The sequence below is a fragment of the Alexandromys fortis genome, unplaced genomic scaffold (assembly GCF_014885135.2).
Source record: "Alexandromys fortis isolate MF-2015 unplaced genomic scaffold, M_Fortis_MF-2015_v1.1 scaffold_6, whole genome shotgun sequence".
In the NCBI taxonomy this organism is placed as follows: Eukaryota; Metazoa; Chordata; class Mammalia; order Rodentia; family Cricetidae; genus Alexandromys; species Alexandromys fortis.
Genome location: NW_026067902.1, coordinates 25,715,059 through 25,732,583, shown reverse-complemented (window position 1 = coordinate 25,732,583; position 17,525 = coordinate 25,715,059). Strand labels below are relative to the sequence as shown.

General features: G+C 40.7%; 1 protein-coding gene across 14 annotated transcripts in view; it reads right to left on the bottom strand.

Annotated features, from left to right (window-relative positions):
• Positions 1–17,525, bottom strand: part of Ryr3 (ryanodine receptor 3) — a 528,284-nt gene that overhangs the window by 243,974 nt on the left and 266,785 nt on the right. For all 14 annotated transcript variants that reach the window (XR_007590437.1, XR_007590438.1, XR_007590440.1 and 11 more), the window contains exons 14-18: positions 15,863–15,998; positions 15,331–15,426; positions 13,411–13,529; positions 2,422–2,555; positions 984–1,225 (exon numbers count right to left, since the gene is read on the bottom strand). Coding sequence is in view for 8 of the 14 variants with exons in the window: in XM_050134439.1 (XP_049990396.1) it covers positions 984–1,225; positions 2,422–2,555; positions 13,411–13,529; positions 15,331–15,426; positions 15,863–15,998 (727 nt within the window). In the remaining 6 variants the exon portion in view is untranslated. The remainder of the gene's footprint in view (positions 1–983; positions 1,226–2,421; positions 2,556–13,410; positions 13,530–15,330; positions 15,427–15,862; positions 15,999–17,525) is intronic.

The following is a 17,525-nucleotide window of genomic DNA, read 5'->3' as shown; positions in this document are numbered from 1 at the left end:
AGGAGAGGTGTGGTACTTGTTTAGGGTGAAAACCTTAGATTTTTCACCCAGGCAGAAACAAATCCATCCTTCATACTCGTGAGCCATATGTAGATATGGGAAAATCATCAGTATTTATCTCTTTAAAAAAAGTCTTGAATTCCTTTTGAGATTAATACTGACCTACAGCTATTAACAGTCTTAACATGAAACAAGAAGCAGTGTTGAAATCATGGCCATCAGGAGACTTCCCAGGGTGCCTTAGTGCATCAGTCTCTGTATCTGTAACGTGAGTTCAGTATTTGCTACCTTAAAGGTCATTCTGACATTAAAGCATGTAGCTCACCGCCCAGTAAGTAAAGCTGAGTATTGCCTATGTGGCTATTCATAAAACCCAAACAACCCTATTTGCAATAAAGACAGACAGAGATAGACACTAAGTGTGTTAGATACCTTTCTTATGGCTGTGATCAAATGGCTACAAGAAAGGAAGGAAGGACTTATGTTTGTTCATAGCCATCTTAGCAGGGGAGAAATGATGGTGGGCGGATCAGTGCAAATAGGAAGGAATGGCAGGTACTTGTTAATACATTAGTGCACCAGAAACTGGAGAGAGGACAGGAATTAGAGCTTGACTATAAACCTCAAGGTTTGACTCCAGTGACCTACTTCCTCCAGCTAGGTGCCACCTCCTCACAGTATCACAACTTTCCAAAAAAGTGTCAGCAGCTGGTGATCAGGTATTCAAACAGATGAACCTGTGAGGAGCAGTTGACATTTAAATTGTAACAGTGACGTTAAGTTAAGTGGTCTGTATTGGGTGACATAGTGAGAAACTCTTAGAATAAAGCTACAAATGAAGCTTATTTAAACCTGTTGCTCTTCCTACCAAACAATCTCATGGGATTTAAGCATTTCTATTATTTCAACTCAATGTGTATTCTGTAAGACTCAATTATTTGCAACAGTAGAATAGAGGGTGGAAGCCTTCACAAGGTACTCACCTGACCAAAGATGAAGTCCGTCAAAGCCATAGGAGTACAGGTCATCGCCGACACCATTGCCTCCCCATCCTTCTCCACCTCCAGGGTAGGGGGCATAGCCAGAGGAGGAGGCCCAGCCCACTCGCAGATGCGTGGGCTCTGCAGTTAGGAAAGGGTCCACCTGGTCGATAATCAACTCAAAGTACCACTTCTTGTACTGTGGCGAGCCTTCAGCCACTCCCAGGAAGATGTTTGGCCGGATACTGAAATGACACATGGGACAGGCTGCTTCTGCAGAGAGCAAACAACTAAAAGAACAAACTGAACCAGACACAAGAGGAGGCACTGGCCCAATTAAACTTGGGCCAGAGCATTTTAATCATTTTATTTTGTTATTGTACAGCCTTTAGCAACTGGCCAAGGGGGCACTATGGGGACAACAGTAACTTCTTATAAGATATAAATGTGTCTTTTAAAATATTCAGTTCAAGGCAACACATCTATGGAATGGCAACCATGGGCAACAGTTCTGTGAATGTTATAAGGGTTGTGTGAGCACCAACCTTTATGTCTGTCTATAAGAAGGAGAAATAATTTACATGACTTCCATCTTCTCGTACACGGGCTTTTTAAGTACAAACAATTTCAAACCAATAGTTCTTGTTCCCTAAGCATAATTAAGACGTAAAAGCAGGAAGAAGTCACTATTAACTAACCTTGTTGAGGTGGAAAAAAGTGTGAGTCAGACAACTTAAGACTGTGGGACAGACAACTTAGCCTTCCCAATGTTTGGATTATACTTGAAGAGAGACTCTTCCTGGACTTGGGTATGCTCAAGACAAACACATGCAACCCAGGCTGGTTAAAGATGCTTAGTAACAAGGAAGATCTGAGTGGTGGCCAGGTGTCTGTGTTGCTCTGTGCTTTGGAAGGAAGTTTTTCCCTCACTACTGAGGGTCAGGATGTGGACCTAGTAGAAAATGGAAGAGGAACATAAAGCCTGCCTGGTTCAGTGAGCTCACATGAGTTGCATGTGGCCACATGTAGAAACCAGGTGGGTTGGAGGTTTGGTTGGGTCTTTCTTGACCCTCGCAGACATCAGTCAGGTAAATGCTCATGTGTCCTTGAAAGTAAGTAAGTATAGTAATAAGGTGGGACATACATTATACTAAAATGTTTTAGAAAAATGGCATATAAGAACATGAATGTATCATAAAGGAATACTAAAGGTTCATTCTTTTTTTTTTAAAGTAAAACCTCAATCATTAGAATGTACTTACCTTCCATTCTCAGATACTTTAAGGGTAATTTTAAAAAACTCCATTAAAGGAGCTGGAGGACAAGGACCTAGTCATACCAAGTGTACCTGTTCATGGTCTGATCATGCTTGAAATGCCACAACGTCCTGTTTCCTACCTAGAGACACACTTGGCATCTGGAATGGCAACAGTGACCCTACCTGGTGACATCATTAATTAGCCGTGTCTGCAGGAGCAGGTTCCTCCGGGGTAGTAGGTTGTCACAGATCAGATTCTGGTTGGCTCTTACTGCGACCCCATTGCAGAGACAGAGGGAACACAGGACATCGAGAACCTGCCAGAGGACACTGCTGTTGGTTGTTTTTCTCTTTTGGGGGGCCTACCATTCAGCTCCCAAATAAATCACACATGTAGGCTTATTATTATTTATAATCCCAGCTTTAGTTTGGCTTTTTTTTTTTTTGCCAGCTTTTCTTATCTTTAAAGTACTTTTTGCTTCTGGGCTTTTACCTTTCTCTAGTTCTGTATACCTTTCATTATTTCTTACTCCATGGCTTGCTGTGTAGCTGGGTGCTTGGCACTGATGCCCTCCTCCCCTTGTTCTACCTTATTCCTCTTCCTCTCCCAGATTTCTCCTTCTATTTTACTCTGCCTGCCAGCCCTGCTTATCCTTTCTCCTGCCTTGCTACTAGTTGTTCGGCTCTAGTAGACCATCAGGTGGTTTAGACAGGCAAAGAAATACAGCTTCCCAGAGTTAAACCAACTCAGCACAAACAAAAGTAAACACACCTTAAAATAATATTCCACAACATAACACACCCACCCTACACCTCAGCTCCAAGAGGAGGGGTACATTACACAGAGCTCAATCGCCATCACACACAAAAGTAGCAGGAGGCCTGTAGGTTAGGGGCGAGCAAAGGGTCTATGGAGAACTAGCCTAGATCTGTGAGAGTCTTACTCAGCAGGCGTGACTGATGCTCCAGAGACAGCTGCTGCTGGGAAAATGAGGTCTGGCATCCTTCCAGACCCATGGCCTTGGTCTTATGCTCCGTCTCTCCAGACTGTGCATCCCACCTGTGGTCAAATTCTATTACGGTGAGAACTGAAACTAAGGAGACAAGCTGTCCAGCCAGGGTCAGGACTAGGATGTGGTGAGATTCTCAAGGCACCAAATCCAGTCACTACTCATTAGCCCAGTCATTAAATCAAATGCTGTCCACAAGCCTTTCAGCCCGGCTTCACTCTCTTACCCAGCCCACATTCACTGAGGATTAGTCAGGTGCTCAGACAGCTGGGAATGACAGACAAATTCAGAGCCCATTTGTTTAGGATCTGGAATGCAGCTGGCTTGCAACCCTCAGGCAGCAGTGCAGACTCCATCTTGCTGAGATATCATCAGAGTGCCTAAAGATGCTCATAAATTCCTAAAAGCCAGTGTTCAGAGTGTTCACCAACTCTCTTTCTCCGGCCTGGAAGGACAGCAAACCTGCAAGAGCCTAGGTGATTCATAAATCTGAGAGACTTGTCATCAAGCCACAGTGACTGTTTCCAGTAGCCTGGTAAGTGGAAATGGTCCTATGCCTCACCTCCTCTTCTGGGCTCTCATTTCATTTTCTCTATCTCATTGTGCCCCGTCCCCTCGTATTCAGATTTTGTGTTTGTGCCACAACAGAGTAAACAGTGCTAGGGCAAGCACTATTCCTCTCTCCTGCACAAGGAAGATGGCAAACACACTTCAGTCATTTAAAGTAGCCACTGAAGACTCAGCACTTGGTGAGGTTGGATACCTTAAGGTTGTTGATGGCATTTGTGTCCATAATTCTCACAAACCAATTTTCCACCTGACTCCCTGAATGTCAACTTCGTTCCAGACAAATACGGAACACATTTATGGGACAAACAGAAAAAGAAGCCCCGAGGCAGCTTTACAGGGCACTCTTGCCATTACCGCTCCATGACAGATATCAGCTGTGGAAACTCGAAATCCAGAGGGTGATTTCTCATTCGGAGCAGAGAGCCATGAATGGCTGGAAAATAAAATACTTTCCATCTGGCCTATCATACACCTTCATCTGTTTTGCTTTGGAGGGATGGCAGCGGGAACCTTGCTGTCCCAGCCAGAGCCAAAGCTGAGCTTAATTCATATATAATAGCCAGAGCAAAGGAAATAGAGACAAGAAGCACAGCCCAATAGAGCAACGCTCACCTATAAACAGCTGACACCATAAAGATGACATTTCTTCATGTATAATGGGGGAATAGGGACACCCTTCTTTCTCAAAGTATTTAAAGGGGCTCTTTTCAATGAGAAGCAGGTGTAGATGGACTGCACCACACGAGTTCACAGACATCTTGCCTAGACCATCTGTGCTTGCTAATTTCTCTGCAGGCCCTGGGAAGCTCGCCTGGCGAAGTAGGTTCTGCTGAGTGCTCCCCAAACTCTACATCCCTCTCTTCCTGAGCCAACTAGGAAGTCTACCTTGCAGGTGTGTGGGGTCCAGTAACTGAGTTCTGCTCAAGAGCATTTGGGTGGAGGTGACAACATCTCCCCAACTCTCCTAAGTGTACTCTATTCTTTCTTCTGCGTTCAGATCCAGTGCAGGGTTTATAGCGCTGGGGACTCCATTCTCAGTTTCCTAGGCTGGCAGCTCTGAGAGGACTGGGAGCTTGCTAGAGACAGAGGTGCATGGATTGTTCCACCAAACCACAGTACCTCCTACTCATTCCAAATCAAAGTTTCATGTTATAAGAAGTTCCAGCAATATCTAGATGTGTAAGCCCATGGCAGCTAGAGATGACCTGAGGGAGCATGTGTCTCTGAACAGACACAGAGGGGAGCTCTGCAACTGAAGGGGTCTGGACAGTGATGAGAGCAAAAGCAAAAGCCCTGTATGCTAAGTGGCTGCATGCAGGCTTGATTTAGGAGTTAGGCTTCCAGAATCAATGGCCCACACTGGACTATAATGATTTCCATCACTGATACCACATGTCTTCCAATGGACATCCTTTGCTCTTTGTCTCCTTCAGTCCATATGGGAAACCTACATTTATATGGGGATCCAACTTGAAAGAAAAGAACCCCCTATTGGATGTGAACAAAAACATTATTTGGATGTTTTATTGTCATTAGTTTTTATGTATAAAAGCAGACTTATTTTAAAATGTAAAATATACCTAATTTGGGATCTTTACATCAAGTTATACATTTAAAAAAGGGTGTTCCCAGCCCCCCTGGGCTCAGACCTATTCTCCCTGTGGCTGAGAACTGAGTGGCTGGCAGGCAATCCCTGCTGCTGTGGCTGCCATGAAACAACCGATTTTAGGAGCTCTGGAGCAATGGTGTGGGAGCTAATGATTTGTTTGCTTACACTGTATCCTCCACCAACTCAGGCTAAACTTTTGGTGCTGATTCATTCTTTCCACAGACCAATTAAATTACTATTTTACCATAGATTTTTCTCACAAGTGACTCAAAATTATTGTGAAACAAAAACGATTATAAAAATATTTATCTGTGACCAGTTTGAATAGATTTGTGGCAATTCAGGGAAGCAAGCAGATGAGCAGATTATCATTATTAATTATTATTACTAAATAATAATTATTTTTATTAATAAAAGTCAACTCTGTGGGAAAATATAGGACAAATGCTATATTTTTATCAATCTTTCTTTTTGCCAAGCAAATCAGTGCTAGTGACAATGTTTCTTTTAGACACTGATTTTCCTGTTGTTCTGTAACACAAGTCATGTTCACATGTGCAGCCTTCCATCAGTTCAAGGTGAGACAGGAGTAGACTTGGGTCCTATTCACTCACTATTGTTTATTCAACGTTTGACAAGCAAGTATGGATGCTTGCATCATTAAGTACACGAGCTTGACCCTCTACTGACCACAATGACAGTCTCGATCATGAGGTAACTTAGAATGGGTAAGAGAAATATTCTGTGAAAATAATCACAGTGAAATGCAAATCAGAACAGTTGTTATAACACAAAAACATTCTCTATGAGTAGAAGTGAGGAGATCAGTTACAACTGGGATTTTGAAGTTTCATGAGAAGAGTGAAATTTAAATTAAGTTTTGAAGAGTGGACAAAAGTTGCTTTTTAATTAACAAGAGAAGACCGTAGTTAGGTCCTGGAGAAGCTGAAAGGGAGAAGCCGTGGATCGACCCACAAGAATAAAGTCACTGGAAGGTCAAAGGAGAGAGCGGATTAGAAAACAGAATGGAGCGGATCCCACAACCCACTTTTCTCCTTTTGGTAAAGATTACATTCTTTTCTATAACTTGTGATAGCAAATAAAGTAAAGCTTCAGATGAGAAGCAATGCTTTCTATATAGTGAACAAGCTAACAACTTAAACAGGATAAAGAGGAAGGGGCTACACTTACATACAGTCTTCATTCTAAGCAAATGTCGGGAGATGCTATGGGATAACAATGGATTCTCAATCTCCACCGTATACACAAACTCTATAAAGCCCACATTCACGAACAATGGAAGCCCTTAAGCTTTAGTGTTAGCCTATAATGGCCTTTAATTGTAGAGGTTCCACTTTGAAGAGTTTTTTATTTACATAATTCTAAAAATAAAATTAATACATTCTCAACATATTTGAGCCATAAGGACAATATTCATCACGTTCATGTTCAGATTGAGATACTGGTAAGAACTGTAAATGTTTGCTTCTAGCATGTCATTGATTAGCTGAGAGGTTCCTGGAATATTGGTTAATAGCAAGCAAGAGTCCATGTCCTGCCTCTGCCAAATGGAAATAATAATAGTTAATAATAATAATAATAATAATAATAATAATAATAATAATAATGATGATAATAACCACTTCATGGGGGCATGGTGATGAGTAAGGAGGATGTTTGTGAACACAGAAAGTGGTACATAGCATTCCAAGTACTTGGCAAAAGAAACTAGTGTTTGGAGCACTGAGTGACCTACAGGAACACAGAGGGACTGGGACTGTGGCCCTGACTGCACCACAAGGAGCAACCATCTGAGCCTTGGATTCATGGCACCTGGAAGATTGACCACCAGAGAAACAGACAGCCTCAACTACACCAACCAGAGGTAAGGATGGGTAGACAAGGTAAGGACACACACAACACCACAAAGAGCAACACGGCACCAATAAAAATTAGTGGCCCCAAAAGCAAGACTTGAACAACCAAACATAGATTAAGCAGAAAAAAACGACCTAAAAATAACTTTAGGAGAATATTTGGGGCCCTTAAAGAGAAAATTTAAAATTAGAAGGAAAACTCCAACCCAAGGCACTTGGCTACATCAACAAAAACACAGGCAATAGATGATCTCACAGCAGCAAATCCCAAAGAAGAGAAAAACACACAAAATAACATAACCAACAATGGAAACTAAAATAGCAGGAGACAGCAATCACTGATCATTAATTTCCCTTAATATATAAATAGACTCAACTCACCTATAAAAAGACACAGGCTAACAGATTAGATACGAAAACAGAATCCATCCTTCTGTTGCATACAAGAAACACACCTCGACCTCAAAGACAGATATTGCCTCAGAGTAAAGGGTTGGAGAAAAATTTTTCAATCAAATGGACCTAAGAAACAAAGTAGTACAGCTATCCTAATATCTAACAAAATAGACTTCAGACTAAAATCAATCAAAAGAGACAAAGAAGGACATTTCATATTAGTCACAGGAAAAATCCATCAAAAAATATCAATACTGAATGTCTATGCCCCAAATAAAAGGGCACCCTCATATGTAAAAGAAACACTACTAAGCCTTAAAGCATGTATTAAATGTCATACGCTAATATTTGGAGACTTCAACACCCCATTATCATCACTGGACAAGTCTGTCAGACAGAAAATTAACAGAGAAATAAGGGAACTAACAGATGTTATGACTCAAATGGGTTTAACAGACATCTATAGAATATTCCATCCAAACATAAAAGAATATACCTTCTTCTTAGCACCTCATAGAACTTTCTCAAAAACTGACCACATACAAGGTAACAAAACAAACTACAACAGACATAAAAAATTGGAATAAGGCCTCGTATCTTATTGGATCACCATGGCTTAAAACTAGAATTCAACAGCAAAACTTAATTCCAGAAATCCCACAAACACATGGAAATTAAACAATGCTCACTTGAATCATCAATGGGACAAAGAAGAAGTAAAAAAAGAAATTAAAGACTTCCTAAAATTCAATGAAAATGACCACACAACATACCCAAATTTATGGGACACAATGAAAGCAGTGTTAAAAAGAAAGTTCATAACACTAAATGCCTACATAAAGATGTTGGAAAAATCTCACACTAGTGAATTAACAGAGCATTTGAGAAATCTAGAACAAAAAGAAGCAAACTCACCCAAAATAACTAGACGGCAGGAAAAAAATCAAATTGAGAGCTGAAATAAACAAAATAGAAACAAAGAAAACAATATAAAGAATCACTGAGACAAAGAGTTGGTTCTTCGAGAAAAATCAACAAAATAGATAAACCTTTATCCAAAATAACCAAAAGGCAGGAAGAGAATATTTAAATTAACAAAATCAAAAAATGAAAAGGGGACATAACAACAGACACAGAGGAAATTCAGAGAATCATTAGGTCATATTTCAAAACGTGTATTCCACAAAATTGGAAAACATAAAGGAAATGGCCAACTTTCTGGATAAATATCACTTATCAAAATTAAATAAATACCAGATAAGCAAATTAAGCAGACCTATAACTGCTGAAAAAAATAGAAATAGTCATCAATAGTCTCCCAACCAAAAAAAAACCCAGGTTTCAGCTCAGAATTCTACAAGATTTTCAAAGAACTAATACCAATACTCCTCAAACTGTTCCACACAATAGAAACAGAAGGAACATTGCCAAACTCTTTTTTTTTATGAGACTACTATTACCCTGATGACCAAAACACATAAAGACATCACTAAAAAAGAGAATTACAGAAAATCTCACTCATGAACATTTATGCAAAAATACACAATAAAATACTGACAAATTGAATTCAAGAACACATCAGAAAAATCATCCACCATGATCAAGTTGGTTTCATCCCAGACATGTCGGGATGGTTCAACATATGAAAATCTGTCAATGAATCCACCATATAAGCAAACTGAAAAATGAAAACCACAATTATCGCATTAAATGCTAAAAAGGCCTTCAACAATATACAACATCCCTTCATGATGAAGGGCTTGGAGAGGGCAGGGATACAAGGAACATACTTAAACATAATAAAGGCAATAAACAGCAAGCCAACATCCAACATCAAACTAAATGGAGAGAAACTCACAAAAACCCTACTAAAATCAGAAACATGACAAGGTTGTCCACTCTCTCCATATCTATTCAAGTTCTTGAAGTCCTAGCAAGAGCAATTAGACAACAAAAGGAGATCAATGGGATACAAATCAGAAAAGAAGAAGTCAAACTCTCACTATTTGCTGATGGTAGTTTACATAAGCGAACCCAAAAATCATAAACTCTTTCTGTAATGTAGAAGAATACAGTCTCAATTGTGACACAAGGACATGTGCTCAACTATGTTCATAGCAGCATTATTTGTCATAGCCAGAATCTGGAAACAACCTAAATGCTCCTTGACTGAAGAATGGATGAGGAATATGTGGTACATTTACACAATGGAGTACTACACAGCAGAAAAAAAAATTACGACATCTTGAAATTTGCAGGCAAATGGATGAAGCTAGAAAATATCATTTGCATGAGGTAACCCAAACTCAGAAAGACGATTATTATATGTACTCACTCCTAAGTGGTTTGTAAGCATAAAGTAAAGAAAACCAGCCTACAATTCACAATCCCAGAGAACCTAAACAACAATGAAGACCCTAAGAGAGACATATATGGATCTAATCTACATGGGAAGTATAAAAAGATAAGATCTCCTGAATAATTTGGAAGCATGGGGACCATGGGAAAGGGTTGAAGGAGAGGTGAGAGGCAAGGAGGGGACCAGAGAAAAATGTAGAGCTCAATAAAAATCAGTAGCCCTCTTTTACACAGATGATAAATGGGCTGAGAAAGAAATCAGAGAAACATCACCCTTCACAATAGCCACAAATAGCATAAAATAGTTCAGAGTACTCTAACCAAACAAATGGAAGACCTGTATGACAAGAACTTTAAATTTTTGAAGAAAGAAATTGAAGACACCAGAAAATGGAACGATCTTTTCATGCTCTTAGGTAGGTAGAGGTAACATAGTAAAAATGGCAATCTTACCAAAAGCCATCTACAGATTCAATACAATGCCCATCAAAAATTCCAGCAAAATTCTTCCAGACCTCAAAAGAACAGACTAAACTACATATGGAAAAAAAAAACCCCTAGGATAACCAAAACCATCCTGTACAATAAAAGAACTTCTGGAGGGATCACAATCCCTGACTTAAAACTCTACTATAGAGCCACAGTACTGAAAACAGCCTGGTATTGGAATAAAAACAGACAGAAGGGCCAATGGAACTGAACTAAAGACCCAGACATTAATCCACACACCTACAAACACCTGATTTTTAACAAAGAACCAAAAAATATAAAGTAGAAAAAAAAGAAAGCATATTCAACAAGTGGTGCTGGCATAATTGGAAATCAATATGTAGAAGAATGAAAATAGATCCATATCTATCACCATGCACTAAACTCAAATCCAAATGGACCAAAGACCTCAACATAAAGCCAGCCACACTGAACTTCATAGAAGAGAAAGTGGAAAATACACTTGAATGCATTGGCACAAGAGATCACTTCCTAAGTATAACCCCAGTAGCACAGACACTGAGAGAAACAATTAAATGGGACCTCCAGAAACTGAAAAACCTCTGTAAAGCCAAGGACATGGTCAACAAGACAAAATGATAGCCTACATAATGGGAAAAGATCTTCACTAACCCCACATCAGACAGAGGACTGATCTCCAAAACATACAAAGAACTCAAGAAATTGGTCATCAAAAGAACAAATAATCCAATTTTTAAAAATGGAGTACAGACCTAAACAGAAAACTCTCAACTGAGGAATCTAAAATGGCTGAAAGACATTTAAGGAAATGTTCAACATCCTTAGTCATCAGAGAAATGAAAATCAAAACAACTCTGAGATTCCATCTTGAACCTGTAAGAATGGCCACGATCAAAAACACCGATGACAACTTATGCTGGAGAGGATGTGGGATAAAGGGAATAATACTCCTGCATTGCTGGTGGGAGTGCAAGCTGGTTCAGTCCCTTTGGATGTCAGTGTGGTGATTTCTCAGAAAATTAGGAATCAACTTTCCTCAGAATCCAGCAATACCACTTTTAGGTGTATATTGAAAAAAATGCTCAATCGTGCCCCAATGACATGTGCTCAACTATGTTCATAGCAGCATTGTTTATCATAGCCAAAACTTGGAAACAACTAAACGCCCCTCGACCAAAGAATGAATAAGGAAAATGTGGAGTATACTACACAGCAGAAAAAAATAATGTCATCTTGAAATTTGTAGGCAAATGGATTGATCTAGAAAACATTATATAGAGTGAGGTAACCCAGACACAGAAAGACAATTATCACATGTACTCACTCATAAGTGGCTTTTAGACATAAAGCAAAGAAAAGCATACAAATCACAATCCCAGAGAACCTAGACAACAATGAGAACCCGAAGAGCGACATACATGGATCTAATCTACATTAGAAGTAGAAAAAGACAAGATCTCCTGAGTAAACTGGGAGCATGGGAGAGGGCTGAAGAGGAGGCGGGGCGAAGGAAAGGGAACCGAGAAAAGTGTATAGCTCAATAAATAAATAAAAAAGGAAAAAATGGAAAAAAAGAACCAGTGTTTGTCACTGTTGTCATCACTTTATCATCAACAGATGCCTGCTGCTTACGTTCCCTGAGCCTCCAGAATTCTTTACATTGTGTCACCGTCTTCATGGAAACTCAGTGAACATGAGAGTCTGAAATGCTGAGGCTGTAGAAAGCACAGAACTTCAGATAGAGGAAGACGTCATTGGCATTTCCTAAGCAAAAGTAAAGTGTAAGAGTTCTCTGGCCTACACACAGCAAACTGTTCTGCCCCTAAGACACGAGTGATACTTTGAGCCTAGGACACTCAAGACACAAAAATCTGTCAAATATAAACATAGGGCACCCTGATCAGACTTTGCTTTGAAACAGGGTTTTGCTCAAATGCACAGTCATCCCACACCTTTAGTTCACCAGGCCTCAATTTTCTCAGTTGTGGAATGGGCAGAACAATAGCCAAGTGGTCATCCAATGCCATCCAGGCAATGCTTTTTGGATGTGGGAAGGTGTAAGGAGGCTGGCTATTTTCTGAAGTGCTTTATGTGGAAGGACTGTAGTAAGGCCCCCGTGTAATGAACGCAGCGCAACCCTCCTTTTCATGGCTTCTTTGTCTTTGATTGTGGCCCAAGCCATACATTTCTTCTCCGCTCATCAGTCATTTTTACTACATCTTGAAGACAGGGAGGAACATGTTGGAATGCATAGAAGCTGGACTAAGGCTCAAGCCTCATGCTCGCTTTTGATTTACCACATCCGAGGAAGCAATTACAAACCCCACATAGTTTTCTTCTTTGCCCAGCAATTTCACAGATGTTAAGGACCATAGCTTTTCTGCTTCCTCGGGCTATTGCATATGATGTAGTCAGTGCTGCAGGGGCTCCTTTTCCTGGACTGAAACACATCCCAACATATAGCTCCCTTCCCACAAAACGATGATAGGAAAGAACTGGGGACTAAACTTCTTCCCATCGAATTCCTGGCCACTCAGCTCTACCCCACATGTCCAATCAAATCACGCACTGCTAAATTTACAGATCCTAGAATGAGAGCCAATCTTGTTCAACTGACCCCACAGTGAGATGTGTGTTCAAAGCGCTAATGATGATGAGTTGGGCTTGGGAAGCTGGGGATACCCAGATCATTTAAGATTCAGTGAGGCTGGCTATCTTGGAGTGTGTCTGTAGATTTTCAGAATCCCAGTCTCCCAAAGCTTTTGTCAAAATCATCAAGAGACTTCATGTCACGCTTCCAACAACATAGAATGGATATTAGAGCGAGGGAAAGAGAAGGCAGGCAAACCAGCCACCAGGAGTGCCTTCCTTCCGTACCCACCTTGTGATTCCGCCCGTGCTTGTCCAGGAGGGAGATGATGGACTTGATGTGACCCTCTGCTATCAGGTTTAAGGCTTCTGGGCTTTCAATCAAGATGCAGTGCAAGACCTCCAAGATACCTGCATAAACGCCATGACAATCATTTGGCCATTCAGCAAGCTGCAGAACTAGCCAAATTTAGAAATCAGAGGTAAAAGGAGCTTCCTAAGGGGCTAGAGTGCCATAGTTTGTTGACTTTACTAAACCTTCCCAGCCAGAAGAGAGATGTAGGCATCTTCAGTAGATTCCAGGGGTCCCAAAGCTGTATAGCCTGTAGCTTAGAGGTGATTTTAATTCAACACTAACTTAACCCTCCCTTTCCTAGTAACATGATCTTTGTCAAATACATGAAAGCAGTTGTAAAGTGGGATTCTTAAACTGATCAAACCAGACAATACTTCATTTAAATACATACATATGTACATCTATCTATCTATCTATCTATCTATCTATCTATCTATCTATCATCTATCTATCTATACATATAAGCAGTTGCCCAATTTACCTATGGATTACAAGGATCATTCAAGAGATTTAGAACTATTCTGACTTTATCCTCAGAATAAGTGCTTTTCTAAGAACAGAAATTAGGGGTTATTTTTGATGTCCTAATGTAGCTAATAAAGTATTTGATGTGGGATTCCCCTCTGTATGGTGTGAATATGTTTTGTTATCATTGGTTAATGAATAAAGCTATTTTGGCCAATGACTCAGGCATATTTCTAGATAGCTCTTCCATCTTGAATTAACCCATCTGTACTAATCTATGTATTGGCACAAGGCTGTGGTAAAGATCTGGCGTCTGTCTCCTTCGGCGGTTACATGGTGTCTCCTTGACTCCACCTACTTTTTCTCTATATCTCTGTTCCGATTTTCCACAGGGCTTTGCTCTGTTAAGCCATTGGCCAAAACAGCTTTATTCATTAACCAATGGTCATAAAACATATTCACACCATACAGAGGGGAATCCCACATGATCTCTGAGCTTGAGAAACACACAGTTTTCATTGGCACAGTGGATGGGTTTCTATGCACAGTTTGAGGCCCTAAGGTAAACAAATATTCCTGAACATACAAGGTTCACATCCTGACAAGAATCCACGGGAAGTGTTTGGCCAAGAGCGTCACTGGTTTTATTTTTAAAAATCCCTTAATTTGGTTTTATTCAATCAAGGTGTTCTTAATGTGTCCTGAAATATAATTTCACTAACAAAGGAAGACACCAGAGACAAGAGAAGCTTACAATGATGTGAGCAGGAAAGCGGTCCCTGGGGACTATTCCTGGGCTGGTTTCCTCAAACACCTGCCTGCTCTGGACTAAAAAAGCACCAAAACATTGCAGTTTACCATAGGATGCACTCATCTCTGAAGCGAACTGCTAGGCTTTGTGAGTGGTTACTTCCCAATGATGACCATGGTGCTCACTTCTCTAAAAGTCATCAGGAAGGGCCATAGATGTGATACAAAAGGCCACTGGGGGTAGGTGGGTGAGGATTATTTACTCTGAAGTTAAAGATGATCCTTTAATTCTGCTAAACTGACGTGCAAAGGGGGAATTCATTCTAAGTACCCAGAGAATAAGGGAGCAGGAGGAGGCCAGCACCACTGGGTGGGAGTGTGCGAGGGACCATGGAGTAGAGGCAAAAGCACAGAATGAATCCTCAGCCACAGAGGAAGGATTAAAGAAGTCCGAGGTAGAGTCTGTTAAATAAAGGCAGAGTCCTGTCAGGAATCATTTGGAAGTTGTTTATTTTCTTGTTGTTGAATTGAGGATTAGTGGCCACCAAATGGAAATGAGTCAACTCTGTTTTCATTTCTACAAAAGGGGAATAAAATTGTCTTCCACGGTTAAACTTCATTGTTGCTGTTCTTAATTCTTACCTGAGGAAGATTCTAGTCTGTCCAGTTTACTAATTAACCAATCAAGGTTATTGGAGAATTGGGCACAGTTGTTTCTGTTTCCACGGATGAGAGCAGCTGAAACCGAGGGAAAAATTGATCATGTAGGTTAAAGGTGCACAGTAATGGCGTGAACTTGAAAGCTGTTGAGTGATTCACAAGCTTAGCTCCGAGAGTCCTGAACGGCCATCTCACTTTGTCTAGCCCTTTGATACCTCCCCATTCCTACACCTAGGGCAATTAAAATTCTCTCACTTACTCCCTCTCTCGCACGCACTTCTGCTGTGTACTCTGGCTACATACCTTGGCTTACACACTTGGCTACCACAGCTGACAACTTCTGTCTAGCTCTAATTTGGAAAGTACAACAAGCTACTGGTTCACAGTGCTTAACCAGGCTAGAAGAGAATCTTCAACAAATGGCCTCCAAGGAATTCTAAGTTTCACGTCAACAACCCATATGATTTTAGCCATGCGCATCTTCCCCGGGAGGAGGCGCTGCGTGTGTACTCACCTAGCAACTTGTACAACAGGTTTAGAATTTCTTTCCAGGCCATGCCACTCTCTTCCCTTGCGATCCCTGCAAAGTGTGCTACGCTATTGTAGATATTTAAGCGATCAATGCAATTCAATACCAGGGCCAACATTCCCTGAGGAGAGTTGAGGAAGAGATGAGCATTCTTGACAAAAAAGGCACGGTGGACCCCTAAGTTCATCCCCCCACCCCCACCCCATATCCTTCACCTCCTAAAACAGACAGTACTTATATGGCCACAGATTTTCATTAAGCCAGCGGAGTTTTTTCTTCTAAAAAACAAAATACACATTTTCTTTTAATGCCTCGTAGACCTAAATAACATCCATTTGTGGGGTGAGTCAGCAGTCTCTCGTGACGGGTTTGTCCCCATGTGCTGTGTTTAACTCAATCCAAGGGCACAGCAAGGAAGACAGGGTGTGAATGAGACACGCACAAACTTCCCTTCCGTCTGATGAGACACGAGTCTGACTCAGTCAGACGGAACTGCTCTGGGTAAAGCTCCCACTTCCTTCCTAAACCTCGAATTTAAGAAATCTCATTCATGTTATGGTTTCTGATTTTGTGTTTTTATGGAACTTTGGTGTGTATGAGTCTGTTTGTTTCTGCATCTGTGTTTCTTGTATCCTTTCTTTTAAAGCAGTGTCTATCTTTTTTCTCTTTATTTTGTCCTATTCTTTTTTATGTTTTATTTTTTTTTTAGTGATTTTTTTTTGTTCTCTAATTAGAGTGGGAAAGAAAGGGTGTGGATTTAGGTGGGGGTGTGTGGGAAACATCTGGAGGAGTTTGGGGAGGGTTAACTATGATCAGACTGTCTTGTATGAAAAAAATCTATCTTTAATAAAAAGAGAAATTCATTCATGCAAATCATACCAATAAGACCACCACATTCACTTTCCTTACCCCTAGGTGGGGTTTAGAGAAAACAAACCTAAAGAGCATCTTCAACCCCTTTTCCAGCATTCTTACAAGATGATGGCATCCCATGCGAACATGTGTACCTAGTTATTACTAATATAGAGGGAGGAGATGGTGAATGTCCTCTCAATAGTCTATGGCACACGCAGAAGGCCTCCAAGTCCTACCCTGCTAAGATCTACAGACTAGACAGTGACTGTTGTAATCCCACATCAATAACTTGAGATGAATCTGCAGGCACGGAGTGCTGGGGAAGTCCACTGCAGCCTAACAGTACCAGACCATCATGCCCAAGTTCAGAGGAGGCCATGACTTATCTAAGGTCACCTGCAGGCAGGAATGGGGCCAGAATAGGTTGAGTCTCTAGACACCACAATGCCATTTAATGTTTCCTTCACATTCAGTCCCTACCCCAGTGACTCAGATATTCACTGTCTAAAAGGCCATCATCCGTATCCTTCAAACCTGTTCCCCACATACTTCTGTTGTGGTGGAATATAAGCACTTGCATTTTTTTTCAAATTGGTTTCCTAGGTAATTCTGACATATCCCAAAATTTGCGGATCACAACCAACACATGCTATAACAAGCTTATTTATTGTTAGTGGATTCTGGACATAGCTACTCAATGAAGCATCAAATCCTAAACAGCCTGAATGGATCAACCATCACTAATCTATCACTGGTGGTTGTCAGGGAATATCAATCTCCCAGTAAATTCTTT